Consider the following 16349-nt stretch of genomic DNA (forward strand, 5'->3'; position numbering starts at 1 on the left):
ATTTAAAAATATTTTGATCCCAAAGAGAAATGAAATGTTGGAACTCATTTAATTAAACAGTAAATCTATAAATGAATCCAGAGCAAACTTACAACTATATGGAGTCAAACTGGGGCCATACAGTTTGTTGAAACAAAAGCGAAAAATAAATTATTTACAAATATATATATAGCAAACTTTTTGCCCCAATTAAGTTCCAAAATCTTGGTCGAGAGTCAATGTTCATGAATGGGAATATTTTTATATGCATTTGTAAGAATGTGGCTTTTTTTTATTTATTGAAATGAAGATATTCACTTCAAAAAGGAATTTTATTAAGTTTAATACACCGGGCGGATTAAAGTCAGATATGGGTACATTCAGCTTTACAATTCATCCATGAATCACCCATTAAAGTCCTAAAATGTACAATTTACAAGGTTTTACATGGTTCAACTGGTTTCTAACCACAAAAAAATACAATAAACTGCGGTTTTATTTTGAGAAGTGCATAAAAATCTAATCCAATTATATTTAGCTAATTTAAATTCAAAGGCTCATGTATGCAACGTGTTCATATAAGTTAAAATCTTTATAACAAAACGCTCTGAGAGGTCTATTTCCCAAGACGCACAAAGACAAAGAATGGCACACATGCAAACATAAACGGGTTTCAAATCTGCTTGTGTACAGATCCCACTCAGGATACCGAACCCATCAGGAAGGAAAATACACCAGCACTCAAACGCACCGTGTCCAGAGATCTGAGTCACAGGACACTTTGAACGGGTTTTCTCAGACACCGGCGCCTCAGCGGTGTTGCTTTGACGCATCCAGATTGTGCAGAAACACAATCTGAACACTTTTCGCCTCAGCTGACGAAAAGTTTCTGAGATCATCCGTCTTGTGAGCGAGTCTTTCTCCTCGCTCGGCGGCGCCCGCCTCTTTTGATTTATGCGCTCTTCAGAAACAAAGCGAAGGATTACAGTCCAAGTCGATAACAGAAAGTAAAACGGCATTCCGAACACTGGAAGTAAAACGAGGCAGTTGTGCGGACGACGCATGCTCCGAGCCTCAGGACCGCTTCCGGAAGCTTCTCCATCAGCAGCGACACATCGACAGTCTGTGAGGAAGAGGAGAAGGACGAAGAGGAGCGGGCGGGACGAAGCACATCCCGGTCAAACACAGGGAAGTCGGGCCAGCATCGATATGGACGTGGTTGCTAAGGCAACGAGCTCTTAGGACAGAAGACAGCATGCTGGAAGCTGAGAACCCGGCTTCCCTCCAATCACAGAGACTGAAAATAAAGATGAACTTTGGCTTCCAGAGTAAGTTTGACAAAAAAAACAACAAAAAAATAACAGCTTGAAATCGAAGCAGAGATTTTGAACAAGGTCCTAAAAGATAAACAAACAACAACAAAAAAACAGTAGGAAGAAAAAGAATAGCCTGACTCATTTAAACAGACTGAGCTGCGCAGCATCATTTATACTAATTGTGCAAAACTAGTGTCTTAGTGGGACGGTTGACCGTCTGGAGAGAGAGCTCAGCTTAGGACAAGACAGAGACAGAGAGAGAGAGACAGAGAGACGGGGTTTGGGGTGCAGATGTTAGCATGTGCTGCTGTCGCGTCGCACGGTTTAAAGCATGGAGCAGTAACCGCCGCAGGCTCCGCCCCCGGCGTCTTCGTCTGTCAGCTGCACCGCCCTGCCGTGGCTCTCGCTCTGCCACAGACCAGGCGTCTGGATGATCTTCTCCACCAGCTCCTCAAAAGCGCACTGGACGCCGTCCTTTGTCTTTGCACTGGCCTCTGCGTGGACGGGGGACAGAGTAAGACGGTGTGGACCAAAAGGACAGAAACACGAGCGGCTTCCCTCGTGTGATATTGGACACTGGGCAGGTCTGAGTAGAGACCCGACTTACCGATGAAAAGCATGGAATGTTTTCTTGCGAACTTCAGCCCTTCGGCTCGGTCGACGTCATGGTTGTCCTAAAACAGGAAAAACATCTTAGCTGTTTAAACCAGTTTATAAAGTCTGACTACTGACTGAACTAGAGACGCACTGATCCAATATTAAAGGGGCGGTATCATTTAACATTGACTTTTTTTTTTTTTGTAACGTTTTGTAACAAAATCCTATCTGGAATTTTTATTTGATTCTTTCAATGCATATTGGAGAAATCCTTTAATCCCGTGTGGGAACCAGTCGGCTGTGCAAAATGCCTGGGTGGACCTAGCCCCGCCTTCAAGGCGCAGCTCCTCCTTGAAGCTGCAGTTTTAAAGCTTTTCAAGGTTCCGTCTCACAGAGCAGACGTCCCCTTGACTCACCTTCAGACTAGCCGGCAGCAATTAGCACCTGGTGGAGCTGGGCACCTGTTGAGCTCGTTATAGGAGCCGGTTTTCAGTGCGACGGCGGTAAAGACATTGTTTGATATCTGTATTTTTAAAAAGTAGTGTATTGGTGCATCCCTATGCAAAACATTCAGCGAACTTTTAATGAACACTTTCTGTTGGGCCTGAATGAAGAAACAGACGCGTCTGACCCGCTCACCTTGTCGATTTTATTTCCGACGAGCATCTTGACGAGGTCGTTCCTGGTGCAGTAGGTCTCCAGCTCATTGAGCCAGTTGTCCAGCTTGGTGAAAGTCTCTCGTCTTGTAACGTCGTACACTGCAGGTGATCAGAAATGAACAAAACTGTAGCTCAGACCGAATCGTCTCCCGTTAATAACTAAAACACTCCTCAAAACATGCTGGATATTTATTAGAGGCCTTGAGTCTGAAAGGTAATCACTTCAAATTAGTGATGCACAGATACAAGAATCTGATATTAAAATTATTGATCTACAGAAACTAAATGAAATTAGAAAAAGAATGGACATAAAATACTTTCAAAAGTCATTTTGCAAGAAGTGTTTTCAGCTTGGATTTAACAGTGGGATTTTACCTTTTCCTGACCTGAAAGTAAAAAAAAAAAACTTGTTTTTTTAATTTATAAAAGATGGTGGTTTGCCTACCCAGGATGACTCCCTGGGCACCGCGGTAGTAACTCGGTGTCAGGGTTCGAAAGCGCTCCTGTCCTGCAGTGTCCTGCAAAACAAAAAGCCATTCCAGGTTACAGAGTGTAGACAAGATATTCCTGGTGCACAAGCGCCATCTTGTGGTAGTTTAGAGGAACAGCAATCACACAAACAGGTTTTGCTCTTGTTTCCAATAGAAAAGAAATGAATACCTTTAATCTCAATGTGAACATTTGAACTCACCCATATCGCCAGCTTTGCCTTGTTTCCATCCACTGATATGGTCTTCACTTTGAAGTCGACACCTACATGCAGGAGAAATGCAGACAATCGGTTATATTGCCGTGGTTACCTCATGCTCCAGTGTGACGACTCTCACAGGTTTTAATCCATCAGTGCCAAGAATATCACATTTGCTGCCGGCAACCTGCCAAGACACACAGAACCGCAAACCGTCTCCGAACCCCTGGCGACCCGGCCCGTCTTTTAGATAAACGACGTTGTGACGGAGCATCCAAACGCCCCACTGAGGCGACGGTGTGCTTTTTGTGTCTTAAACTCCAAACAATGGGAGTCTGTGCTGAAAGAAGAACAAGATGCAACCAGCAGTCAAATGACTCAGAGAGTATTCAAGTCAAAAAAACTGGAAAAGCTCCATACGTGAACAGAACACGCCTTCCTTTCTTGTGCGAAGAGGTAAGTCACCTCGGTGTCTCAGAGCAGGGAGGGTTAGTAATAGAATAAAACCCAAAAATGAAAAACCAGTGAATTTGAAACTGTAGCGCCACGCTGCAGGTTCTTCCGCCAGCGAACCAACCGCACGAGTTTAAAATAATGGAGGAATTTAAACTCTCTTCCAGTCTCTTCACCGTTACACAATCAGACGTGTGTTTCCTCTTGAAACATTCAGGAAAGCATCTGTTTGCAATCGAGACGCCGCTAACAGTGGAGGCCGAAGCGAGGTCGATCTGTCGGCAGAAACGTTTACAGTCATTCTGTGGAATGGATGCAAAGATCTGGTTTCAACTGTGAAAATAGGACCCTTATTTTGGTGGAAGGAAAGAACTGGATTTCTCTCACTGCATTGAAATTCTGCATGTTGCAGCATAGTTAATCAACTTTTTTTTAGCTTTAAATCATGAAATAATGTTATTCCGTCATCAATCTCATACCTGGAGCGTTGCCTTGATTCTTTCATGCAACATTAAGAAATCCTTGAATCTCCCTTGGCAACCCTTCAGGGATGCCTAAAGCCTTGCTCTCACCAAGAGCTGCATGTTTACACTCGGCTCCTTCAGACTAGCAGCAACAATTAGCAAACACCTCCACCAGCTTTGTTACAAACTGAAAAATACATTATCCCTCCCCTTTAAAGATCACTTTAAGCTAGCGCGTCACCCAGAGTACATGGTTTTAAAACCATAACTTGATAATGGACTGTATGTGTTCCGGTTTGTCCTTCACAAACTGCTTCATCTGGGTGGTTGTTATGATATTTTTCCTCTTCTCATATACAACTCAAACATTTCTTTGCTGCAACTAATCGTCTGTGAGAAAGGAGCTTGACTAAAAACATGCAAACAACAACAACAAAAAAAATGTTACTTCATGTCTAATCTGAGAGGATGGGTATATGAAAACATGCTTATTAGAGGGGACATTTTCCTCTTGAACATGTTTAAGCGGGGAGAGGTCCGGTTTGTTCCGATTCTTCAAATTCAGTATTGTGTGCGGTTCTGCAGCAGGAGCAGCAACTCTGACAGACGTGGCGTCTTTACTCACCTATCGTCGCCGTCTGCTCCGGGTCAAACGTGTCATCTGTGAATCGTAGGAGGAGGCTGTTGGTGAGAAAACAGGAAGTGAAGTTCACGTCTCGCTATGACTCACTGCTTCTTTATCCCTTGGTGAGCTGGACAGCGCTTCCTGTTGCCTGGCTCAAATATCCACCGACCTCATCTTTGTCTCTATTGATTACCTCACCCTTTACTTGCATCACACACACAGGCTTCAGATGATGTCACCGCTACACATGAGCTAGGAGGACAGAGGTCACTTCCCATGGGTGACATCGCAAGTTCAAAGTCCTTCTTCAGAAGCCTGATGAGGAGGCTCGCTTCTGACCTCTGACCCCAGCAGAGCTCTCTAGGATGTCCCTCTGTAGGATGAGTAATTTTCCCTGAAATAACTGGTTCAGGGAAAAATCAAACCCACGTCCTCCCTGCCAAGCAGACGTCTTCCTGACGATCGGAGGCAATCACATAAAACAGATCCACTCGCTTCCCGGTCCTAATGACACTACCTCTGCTTGGGATTGTCATTATCATCAATATGACATCTGAAACTAATCCTGAGCTGAACTTTTTTGTTTTAGAAAACAAAAGCCCACTGTAACCGATGACACCAAATAGCTTCGTGGAAATGCTGCCATCGGTCTGAACGACGAGCGAGCAATCAGCATGCCGAGCAAACTCTTCTGGTGCCTGGGAACATAAGCAGACGTACAGCAAGCTCATGGGGAAGTTTCAGCAGAATAATCTGTTGTGCTTTTGTTTTTGTTTTTCAGGTAACTGTGTCGCTGTGACTGCATGACATTGCAATCGCAGCACCAAAGACAAATGATGCCCCTCTTAAGACATTAGAACTGCATTTAATCATATTTTCAAATTATTTGGTGTTCATGGAACCTAGAGTGGGGATAACTAGAGCAATAAAAACACCGACAGTTTTAGGGGTTTTTAAACATTAGAAATTTAGATTTTTTTTGTTTGTTTTGAACTAATTAGAATTTATTGTGACAACGATAAATCAAAATCTCATCGTGATAAATGATAAGGCGATAAATGTTAACCGCTAATCGGGGATTCCGTCTGCAGTAAGGAGCGCCTTCAAATCATCCATCCATCAGACAGGCAGCTCCTCAAAACCAGTCAGGACTCCGATTCCAGATTCTTTCTTCCAGGAGAGAAATTCTGATCCCAATGTGTCTTCCGCAAATATTTCACTTTACAGACATTTGTCACATTTATGACCAAACCCGATCAAAGTCGCTTGTTAAACACCGACCACGGAGTTTTTAGGAGGCATTTGTTGGGCGTCACGGTGAAGAGAAGCTGAACTGGACGCTAACAAACATCTTAAGGAGTGAACAAAGATGAGCTCAGCCAGCAGCTAGCCGCTAGTAGCTAGCCACCAGCAGCTAACAAGAGGCTTCTGCTGTTCTTTGGTGTTTATTAGCCCTGACAGCTTTGTAAGTAGTGCTAAAAATATATAAAAAATAAAATAAAAACCAATGGAAAATGTTTGTTCAGGCTAAACTCAGCTCCACTGTCCTGTTTGGACGCCTTTGATGAAACAGAAGCCAGCAGGCTGTAGCACGAGCCGACATCCGAGCCAGCGCCGATTCTCGACCCGGATAAAGCTTCGTCTTACCTGGACTTGCCAACGCCACTTTCCCCGATGATTAAAATCTTCAGCGTCGTTAAGACGTCGTCCTCCATTTCCTCCGACAAGGGTCCGTTTGTTTCTCTGTAATTTCACAAAGCAGAGGCAGAGAACTGGGCTCCTGGTTACAGCTGGTTTGCTCGCTCCAATCACATCCGGAGTGACGCGTTGGCACTTCCGGTTATCCAGCAGACTCCGTAATGACGGAGCGCATATTGCATACAGTCATGGAAAAGAAAACGTTTTTTTTTTTAAAAATTATAATTATTCTTTGGTTTTAGCAGTTAGAGCATAATGACATATGATGTTAATTTTACCAATTAAAAAAAAAACCACAAAGAAAAAAAAAAAAATTTTTTTAACTTTTTTTAAAAAATGTCAATCCTCCGTTTCAATAAGTTTTTTTCTAAACAGCAGAATTTTTGGTTACGTTGCTTATCCTGAAAAAGAAAAGAAAAAGACACCAGTACGTCACTAGCACTGTTTTATGTTGATTTTGAGATGCTACGTTAGTTTCAAGCAAGATGTAAAGTGATGCACTTCTTCCAACAACTTCCACCCTTGATTTATGAGTCCACAGGATATTTTCCAATTAATCTTTGAGACTAAGATGGGTTTGACGTTTATGTGCTTTTATTTTTTTGAAAAAAAAAAAAAAGAAATCTTCTAACTCTCCAATGAAAGCAGTTCTTGCCCAATCTGTGTCTTACAGTTGAATCATCAACGCTGAGTCCTGCAGTGCTTTAAATATTATTCTTGGTTTTCAGTGGAAGAATGACCACTGTTTTATGTTTGTTTTTTGTTTTTGTAGATGTTCTGCTGCAGGCCCAAACCTTAAGAGTTTCACTGACTTTGTTCATCTGTTCATGAATTTCTCTAAATTGGGAGACTACATGTTGCTTTTTGATAGCTTTAAAATCTGCTCGCTGTTGTAAATTCCTGCCAAAAAGAGCAAATTTTGAGAATAATTTCAGACATTTTCTACAAGGACCTCTCTCTCAGCCCCCCTAAAATTTTGGAAGTCCAAAAGTTAAATATTTGCAAGCAAAAAAAAAAATAAAAAATTAGAAATGTTGAGATTGAACTCAAGAAATTTTCTGGAAAAACAGCAAAATTTCAGTTTCAGAAGCCAAAATAGTTGAACTTTCAAAACTGACAATTTCCAAAAGTCTTTTTTTTTTTTTACTTTTCCAAAAAATTTTCTGGACAATTTCTGAGATTAATCTGAAAAAAAAAAAAAAGAAAAATCAAGATTTCTAATTTCCCTCAAAATTTTGACTCCACAAACTTTTTGGAGAAGTATTACATGGTATAATCAGAAATGAATGAATTCATAAAAAATACATTTAAAAGTCTCCAATTTAATAGAGTGGACATAATGAACAATGAAGAACTACTGCAACGGTGTTAAAGAGAACCACAAACGAGCCAGACAAAAATACAAGGTTTTTTTTGGTATTTAATAAATATCTTGTGAACAGCACTGGGGGGAAACATGGTAATAAAATAAAATAAAAAAAGGCACTTTAAAAGCAATATTTGAAAGGCCCTGTGTTGTAGTTTAGAGGCATTTGGGTGTGAGCACACTTTTGAGGTGATTCGTGCGGCATCTTCAGTCATTCAGTGTGAATAATAAAACTGGCACAGAAACAAATTGATAAGAAAACACCTGGGACCTGAGGATTAAAAAAAATGCAGAAAACAAAACTTGATTACATCAGAGCTGAATCTCATTATCATATAACTGCAGAAATTTCTTGATTGTTCGGCATTGCTGTGACTCCGTTGTTTTTAACAAGTGGTATACAATCCTTTGGCGTTAGCGCGCCATGTCAACACTCCAAGTAAAATACTTCATATCTGTCTTGTGTTTTGACTTTCATATTAGATCAGCGCTCTGAAAGAGTGCAAAAAACCCTTTAAAAAAAACAACTAAAATCATTAGCAAATTCAAAACTACATTTACAACCACTTTATTCGCTCCTACTGTCCGAGTTGTACTGAATTCTGCTAGACGTTGTTCAGAATACCTTATTGCAGTCGATCTCTAAATATACACAGACGCACGGGACACGAAGTGCAGCAACAGTGACGCGTTAAACAGGAGGCTTGACTGCTAAGAAACACGAGCTGGAGAAGTCTTTCTAAATCCGTAGGCTTCAAATTGGACCGGTCCGTCAGCAGAAAACAAAAACGCGACGCTTGCAAGTATGTACAAAGACCGCATACTGTACATCAAAAATACGACACATGGGGTATAAATTGTACGTGTTAGTAACAACAAACAGGACGCAGTGGCTGAGTGATACAATGCTACGATGAAGCAACGAAGACGAACGCACAAATTTTCCGCCATTCGCTCCCGCCGGACAGGCTGGTGTTTGACTGCAGCTGTTGCAGAGGTGGGGTCAGAGTTCAGGAAGGACCGCCGGGGCCATCATTTGCCCTCGTATTTCGGATTGACCACAGTTGTGACGGCACTTTTGTAGATTGGATTTTCACCCTGGAGAGCACAAAAAAAAACAAAAAAAAAAACAACAGAGTTCAAATTCAAAACCCTGACAGGAAGTTGGCTGAACAGATTCAGCTCCTTAAAAAAAGGTTGTTTTTTTTTTGAATGTTTTGTCATTTTATAACCACAAACTTCAAATCCTAATAAATTAGAGGTGTGTTATTGGGACTGTATGGAGTAAACCAACACAAAGCAGCAAATAGTTGGAAAGTGGAAGGAAAAGGTCATGAAAGTGATGTGTATTCATATTCAACACTCTGATTCCATGTTGATGATCTGGATCATAGTTCTGGTGAAAGCTGAACTCTTGCCCGAGACTCAAGTCTTTTGTAACAGTTACCCACCCAGTTCAGTACCGTCACCCATCTTCTGACCAACTCTGAGCATTTTCACTATCCCTGATGGATAACAGCCTTTCTCGCCATTCCCCCATCACGGGCCAAAAAGTCATATTTTGGTCTCACATGATTACGGTAGAGTGATTCTTTCCTTCTAGGAAGGTTTTATTGTTGCAACTCTAGCATAAATGTCAGATTTATAGCCATATTTCTAGGGTTGCACCAATTGCAATTTATTTATTTATTTTTTGGGCTGATCATCAATTTTTAAAAAGCCTGACCTGCCGATCGTCGATACTCGTTTTTTCGCTAAATAACGCAACCAAGTTGCTAATTTATTCTTAACCTGTTGTTGTGCGGGTCAGTCAGCCAACCCTCTCAAGCAAAAGCCGGCAGTGGCTGATTTTCAGACCTTTACACAGGTAGATAAAATTGGTGGAGAAGATCGTTTTTCTATGCGAGTATCGGCCAATCGATCGGGGTGGCTTTATGGGTCCACCTCTCCATTATTCGAGGATGTATTGACAAGGTTGGGATATAATTTTATACCTCAATTCTGCTTTAAGTCTCCTGATAACTTAATCTATAAACTGTCCAGTAAATTCCCTGATCTTCCCAGAACAGCTGGACTGACTTCATGATTAAGTCGGTGAACTAAATACCATTTAAGTACCTTTTTAAGGCAACTGGCTGTCTGGGATTTTATTGTGAGGCATCGAGGTAAACTCCCCACCACTTTTCAAAACTTTATTTGCTAAGAAATTTGAAGATTGTGCTTTCCTTACTTTCCACATCCTCTTTGTGCTCTGCTTGGAGAAAAAAATCTCTCAAGGAAACATTAAAAGTTTGTGGTTTTAATGTGGGGAAAAAAAGCAAAAAAGTTCAAGAGGCATGGATGCTTTTGGAAATTGCGCCGTAGTTTTAGTTTAATAAAGAAAAATACAAAAAAAAAAACAACAAACAAACACACAAATTAGTCGCCGAATGTCAGAGACCATCCCTTAATGAACACGTCATGTATGCAGGTCACACCTCAAGGACATGCCACACAGCCACTAAGCATCATCAATACAATTATTCACACTTACCACATGATGCTTTAGTTAGATGTTTTTCATACCACCCAATGTTTCCAAAGGTGGGTATTTTTTGCTACATTGTTTTGTCACAGCACACTCATGCAGTCTTTTACAAACCGGAAATCTGAACAGGGATTGTACCCCTTACTTCTGTAGCGGATATGTTGTTAAAAAATAAAGGAAGAAAAAAAAATAGAATGAAGGAAGGAACTAAAGCCAGAGGTCACACAGACAAAAAACAAATAGCCCATGCTGGAAGAACAAGAGGAGAGGAAAAGAAATACGAACTCAAAGGACAGCGCCTTTACGTCCATAGTTTGGGTTCTGGAACTGATTGATTGGACTCTTGTAAATTGGGTTTTCTTGCTACAGGTGGAGAATGAGGACAGAGGAGAGTTCAGCAGGAAAAAAAGGAACATCAGAACAGTAAAGGAATAAATAAGAAGCATACAGGAAGAACAAGGTCAAGTGAATATAGAGGACAGAGGACAACACAGCGGTCCCCTACGTCTTTCTAGAAAACGCTACGTCTGACAACTTTTGAGCAAGAGAGAGATGATTTTAGAATAGAATAGAATTCAACTTTATTGTCATTGCACTGTCACATGTACAAAGTAACTAAATGTAGCGTGTAATGCTCAGTTTAACTGAAGAGTTACACTGCAGAAAAAAAACTAAGCTGATCACATTCTCAAATGACAAAGTTTTCTTGCCAGTCATATAACTCCTACTGAATAAATGAGGTTATCTGCTCTTGATGAATCCACCAGGCCAGTAGCAAGGAAGGCAGAAGACTGATTCACCTATCAGAAGATCATAACCACCACCGTTCTCTGAATGCTAACGCTACATGTTGTCCTTAGACATCTGCCAACTTCACCTTTAGATGGTGACTATATTGCAGCCTACTCTGGTGAAAAACTTTGTAAAAATCATGAAATAAATAGATAAATAAACAAATAAAATGTCTGTTTCCTGGAATAATTTGCATTGAAATGAATTGTGAGAACTGGATAACTGGGGAGAAAAAAAATGTTATTTGTTAGTTCGAATAATAAACTGAGCTTAATGCACTGCTTGATAACTAGGACCAATTAGAATATATGTCTGACTGAACTAACTGAATTGAATTGAGCTGGTTTGTATTGCTGTGTTCTGGCTTTCCATTGTTTGCGCTTTCCTTAACACAATTAAACAACGACTATGCTGTAAATTTCTGCAGATGCCCAGGTCACTATACGGTGTCAGAAGTGGGATTTCGTCCTGCTGCTATTTTGTTTCTAGATTCATGCTAGCTGTATTAAGAATACATTTCAGACAGTCAGATTGTGGGGATGAATACATTTGTAATTTGTAATCTGCTGCTTTTGCATCATCATTTTCCTTGTTTTTCTAAAAGGGGGAACTTCCATGGAGTTCATGAACCTTAAATAAAATTAAAACCGCATTTTTGCCAAAATATTATTATTATTATTTTGTGCCAAAATAATCTTTTGGTAAAAAAAACAGAAGAAGTGGTTAATTAAATTTTTTTTTGGTACAAAATTATTTTGTATAAAATGACTTGGGCCATACAATATCAAATTTTTCATGTTAATTTGAATTCAAATCAACTGTAATACAACCCTGCCACTAGGTGGCAGAGTATAACTTCACATGGTCCTGAGTAAATTCCTGCTTTCCCTCCTGTTGATCTTGGCTCCTATTGTGACATGAGGGAGGAAGCGGGGTGGGAAGAAGGCTTAGCCCCTCCCTGGAAAAATTTTTGCTATGCACAGAGCACATAGCATTCCCAAAAAAGTCCACACAGACTCCCAACATTTTTCCTTCTTCGGTCGAGCCCTGTTTAAAAGCAACAAATTCAATCCGTCTTCACAGCTGCCAGAGCCCTCAGAGCGGCAGCGAGGGCGCTCGTAATAATATAAACATGGCAGTAAATCCCATCTGCTGCTAAGAACAACTGATTACCTTCCCTGTGAAGGAACAGAGCAACACAGAGGGCCGAGCTGCACCTGTTTTCCACATCTGAATCGCCTCTGCTAAAACGCTGGATTTCCAGACACCCACCGTATCCCACTTGGCGTTCATCTTCTCCTTCTCGAACTTTGCGAACTCTCTCCTGTCGTGGATGATCATCAGGAGCTTCCAGATGAGCAGCAGCGCCAAGCCGATCAGGACGATGCCGGCGACCACGCCCGCGACAATCGGGATGATGTCCGGGCCCGTGGGGCAGTCTAGAACGGGGCAGCAGAGTTAGGATCGGCAAACAGCGAGGGCAACCACTGCATTCGCCACGGGGCGGGGACTGTGCTCACCCGGCTCATCCAACACGTAGACCACCTTCTCCGTGGTGCTGGTGACGGTGTAGGCGTAGTAGAGCCAGCAGTCGTTGGCGTCCCGCTCCTTGCAGTGTGTGATTGGGTAGGATTTGTCGGTGGGCTGGGGAATCTTGTCTTTGGTCGGCACTTTATGCATGGTGAAGTCACTGCATTCCTTCTCACACGTGTCTTTCTTCACCCCAGTGCCAAACGCCCGGCACTCCACGCACTCTCTGAAGAAAACAGAATTAATAAAAACTGATTGTACACAATCTTTTCTGGGAATGGAAGGAAAACACCTTAAACAAAAGAATAAAATAAACCTGTATTGTAGCATGGCAAACAAGGTGTAGCTGAATTATATCTGCCGTTCTAGTTTATGTTTTCGTTCCCCTCACTGTCCCCCGCCGGGCCCTCCCTCCTCTACATGCTAAACTCAGGACATTTCTTTGTAAACGTTCTGTGCTTTAAAGTACAGATCCATCCATCTGTAATGGCCCTTATGTTGACAAAAATTCTAGATTGGATATCTGTGGCAATGCGCCCGATCCATAAGGGCAGAGCTATTCAGTCTAATTCTATGCTTAATCTCAGATATTTGTAACGGTATCAGAAGGGAAAACAGTGGATTGATGCATAATTACTTTTAAGGAGAAATTCTGCCAGACCAAAAACAGAATTCAGTGTTCTTTAGTTTGTGGATGGATTCGGTTGTGCAGATAGAAACTTAAAGGTGGTTTTTGTTCCACACAGTCATTTCTTACTTGTGTTCAGCGCAGGCTGAAGGACAGGTGGGACACGATTCGCACGTCGGGCCCTGGAATTTGGGGTCGTCGCACTTGCAGATGCCGCATTCGCAGCGTCCCCTGCCGTTGCAGATCTGCTTGTTGCTGGCCAAACACGTGCTCTCGTCCAGGGAACAGTCGCAGGCAGTTCCGTTCCACATGGGGTCACAGATGCACTTTCTGCACTCGCAGCGCCCGTGTCCTGAACAGCAGAGAGAACGGAGGGAAGAACGACGGAGCTCGTCTCAGTATGATGCATTATGGTCATATTTTTTACAACACTATCAGCATAAAAAATAATAATTCCGCGATGATCAACCGATTCTGAGGTTCAGAAATTAGAATTTTTAATTCCACTTCATACCGGTTTCAGACCATTTTCACTTCTCCTTAAAAACTTGAATATGAAGAGAATGGAACTAGCAAGGTTTCTTTTTTCTAAACTTCCTGCAATGAGCTGACATTACTTATTTATATTTAGGACTCGGAGGCAATGCACTGCAGTGACTTTAAGAAGGAAGTTACTGTAAAACTAAATTTTAGAAGTTTAAGACATTTTAAACCAGAGTTGTCCAAAGCAGGAATGGGTGATATGGACTTAAAGTTTTGTGGTATTTCTGTGATAATGTGATAGCTCTTTCAAAGTGACCTATACCTCGTTTTTGTTCCAGAGAATCTATTTATATGTTTTTCAAGACCAACAAAACAGAAAACATGCAACCCGAAAAAGTCGTGTTTATGAGAGCCTTTCATAGTTTTCTTCAAGAAAATTTTTTAATTTGTTTATTTTATTTCAGAGCAGGTAAAAGGAACAAAAAAAAAAAAGTAATTTTTTTTCTAACTTGGCGAAAGAAATTGTGGCCCTGAACTATTTCCATTACCAATTTTGGTCCATGTGGATAGTTTAGACATGTAAGTTGTAACCTATAAAATCATATTCTGTTATACTAACGTTACTAATAAAAATGCTGATGGTGCGTCAACAGCTGCGTCAAACTATAAGAAGAGCAAAAATGATATTTTTGGTCAAGTTTTGGTTCTTTTTCTGCTTAACTTTGAGTCGAGTTTCCAGGTTTCATGTGTTCTGCTCGCTCACAGGAAAATGACTTGGCGTGACTCTTAAGATTCCACAGACTCACCTCCACAGAGTTTGTTTCCAGAGCGGTCGCAGTTGAAGTTGTCACACTCGCAGAACTGCCCGCTGTACCTCTCCTCCGGGTTCTCCCTCGGCTTGCACTCGCAGGTGCCGCACACGCATTCCCCGTTGTTGCTGCAGATGTCGGTGCCGTTGTCCTTGCGGCAGGTCCGGTCCATGTCCTCCGTGGACACTTCGTTGCTGCTGCACTCGCACTCCCGGCCCACGCGACCATCTTTGCACCTGAAGCAGAGGGATAAGGGCCGCCAAGCGAATGGGGTTTCTTTAGATAACAAGAAGGACAACTATGACAAAAAATGAGGTGTTGGAGGGATTCGTACCTGCAGGCTCCGCACTCGTACGTCCCGTTCCCGTTGCTGCAGACCTGGCTGTTGTTAATAGCTTCACTGTGGCAGTCGCACTCGCAAATGAAGTTGAGGATAATCTCCACCTCCTCTGTGAATCCCAGGGGCTTTATCTTGATAATCTCAGGATTGGTTTTGTTTGGACAACCTTTAGAAGTGATGCTGATGTTAAAGTGGACCTGAAGGAACACAGGAGGAATGCTTATTCAATGAAAAGCTGCTGGTGCCACGAGAAATCTCAACTGACATGCTTGGGAAATCTTAGTCTTAATGTACGTCTTCTTTTTCTTGAAAGGGCTGCAGTTTAATGCCTGAAAGACGGAGTCTTAAAAAAGCTGAGAAACATTTATTTAACCAGGTAAGTTGAATAAATCCTCATTTTCAGCAAAAACGTGTACAGAAAATATTAATACATCATACAACAGAAAATAGAAGAGTATCATAAAAGAAATGTTGTAAATGCCTTGAAAAGAATCAAAAAGTTTGTGACTGAAAAAAGTTCTCAAATAAAACTACTATTGAGATACTTTATTATAATGAAGTACCTCAAATGAGATCAAGAAGAAAAAAAACAACTAATCAAACCATAAAATGTTTCGGAAAATGTTCAATAAGATTTTTGGTCCTGTGTAGCATGTTCTGCTTTATGCTGTTCTGAAGATAATGTGGAAAGTTGTTAAGGATGACCAACAATTCTTCGATATTTTTTATTTAATTATTTCTTGAGAAGTCGCAAGCTATAGCATATTAACAGTACACAAAATAAATATTTAGACAGTTTTTGGCATTTTTCATTTGTGTTTTCCTTCTAAAACAATTCCCATTCATATGTTGAGCATCATTTTTATTCCAATCTTCATCGTTTGCCAAACCTAAAATTAATTTTCCTCCTCAACAACTTCCTTTCCCTTTGCTTTTGTTCTGTTGTTTTACAAAAATGCAGCGTTTACCCCAGTGTGTCATAAGCTATGATATCTGTAACATAAAACCATCATCTTCCACATCCCACCTCATCTCCTATGGAGATATTGGAGCACTTCCTCCCATTTTCGCCCTTATTGATCACTCCGTTCTTACAGCGAGACGTGTACTCGATTGTCACGTTGTTTGAAACTTTGGTGTTCTCCAGAATCACTTCAGAGGAAAGAGCCTGTCAAGAAAAAAAGAAAAAAAAAAGGGAAAACAACACAAAAGATAAGACAACATAGCTTAGTCACTGGAATGCCATCTGGAAGCTCAGTTTAGACAGCAGAGAATAAACAAAGCATTAGCTGCAGATTAGGAAGGAATGCATGCAGAACTTAATTCAGAATGCTGCACAATGTTCCTGTTGCCTATTTGAGCAAATGATAACGTGATCAGTTCGACTGGATTTGA

General features: G+C 41.2%; 2 protein-coding genes across 3 annotated transcripts in view; both read right to left on the minus strand.

Moving 5' to 3' along the window:
* Window positions 1–292: 292 nt before the first annotated feature.
* Window positions 293–6612, minus strand: LOC129364939 (ras-related protein Rab-18). The gene is made up of 7 exons (XM_055037888.1): window positions 6429–6612; window positions 4782–4837; window positions 3243–3304; window positions 2997–3069; window positions 2532–2650; window positions 1903–1969; window positions 293–1789 (listed from the first exon to the last, which is right to left on the minus strand). Exons 1-7 carry the CDS (start codon window positions 6494–6496, stop codon window positions 1620–1622), a joined length of 615 nt encoding a protein of 204 aa, XP_054893863.1. The 5' UTR covers window positions 6497–6612; the 3' UTR covers window positions 293–1619.
* Window positions 6613–7881: 1269 nt separating this feature from the next.
* itgb1a (integrin, beta 1a) overlaps window positions 7882–16349 on the minus strand; it is a 30300-nt gene continuing 21832 nt past the window's right edge. The window contains exons 10-17 of one of the 2 annotated variants that reach the window (XM_055037607.1): window positions 15982–16122; window positions 14949–15151; window positions 14612–14850; window positions 13452–13674; window positions 12685–12920; window positions 12437–12603; window positions 10658–10735; window positions 7882–8943 (exon numbers count right to left, since the gene is read on the minus strand). In XM_055037607.1, the coding sequence (XP_054893582.1) occupies window positions 10658–10735; window positions 12437–12603; window positions 12685–12920; window positions 13452–13674; window positions 14612–14850; window positions 14949–15151; window positions 15982–16122 (1287 nt within the window). In that variant the 3' untranslated portion in view covers window positions 7882–8943. The remainder of the gene's footprint in view (window positions 8944–10657; window positions 10736–12436; window positions 12604–12684; window positions 12921–13451; window positions 13675–14611; window positions 14851–14948; window positions 15152–15981; window positions 16123–16349) is intronic. The other variant, XM_055037608.1, reaches the window with a different exon arrangement.

Source organism: Poeciliopsis prolifica, unplaced genomic scaffold, assembly GCF_027474105.1.
Source record: "Poeciliopsis prolifica strain line A6 unplaced genomic scaffold, Auburn_PproV2 SCAFFOLD012, whole genome shotgun sequence".
Lineage (NCBI taxonomy): Eukaryota > Metazoa > Chordata > Actinopteri > Cyprinodontiformes > Poeciliidae > Poeciliopsis > Poeciliopsis prolifica.

Coding starts and splice junctions, on each gene's coding strand:
- LOC129364939 (XM_055037888.1), bottom strand. CDS start 6,496: ATGGAGGACGACGTCTTAACGACGCTGAAGATTTTAATCATCGGGGAA. Junction 4,838..6,428: donor AGTGGCGTTGGCAAGTCCAG/GTAAGACGAAGC, acceptor TCTCACCAACAG/CCTCCTCCTACGATTCACAG. Junction 2,651..2,996: donor TGCCCAGGGAGTCATCCTGG/GTAGGCAAACCA, acceptor GATCACCTGCAG/TGTACGACGTTACAAGACGA.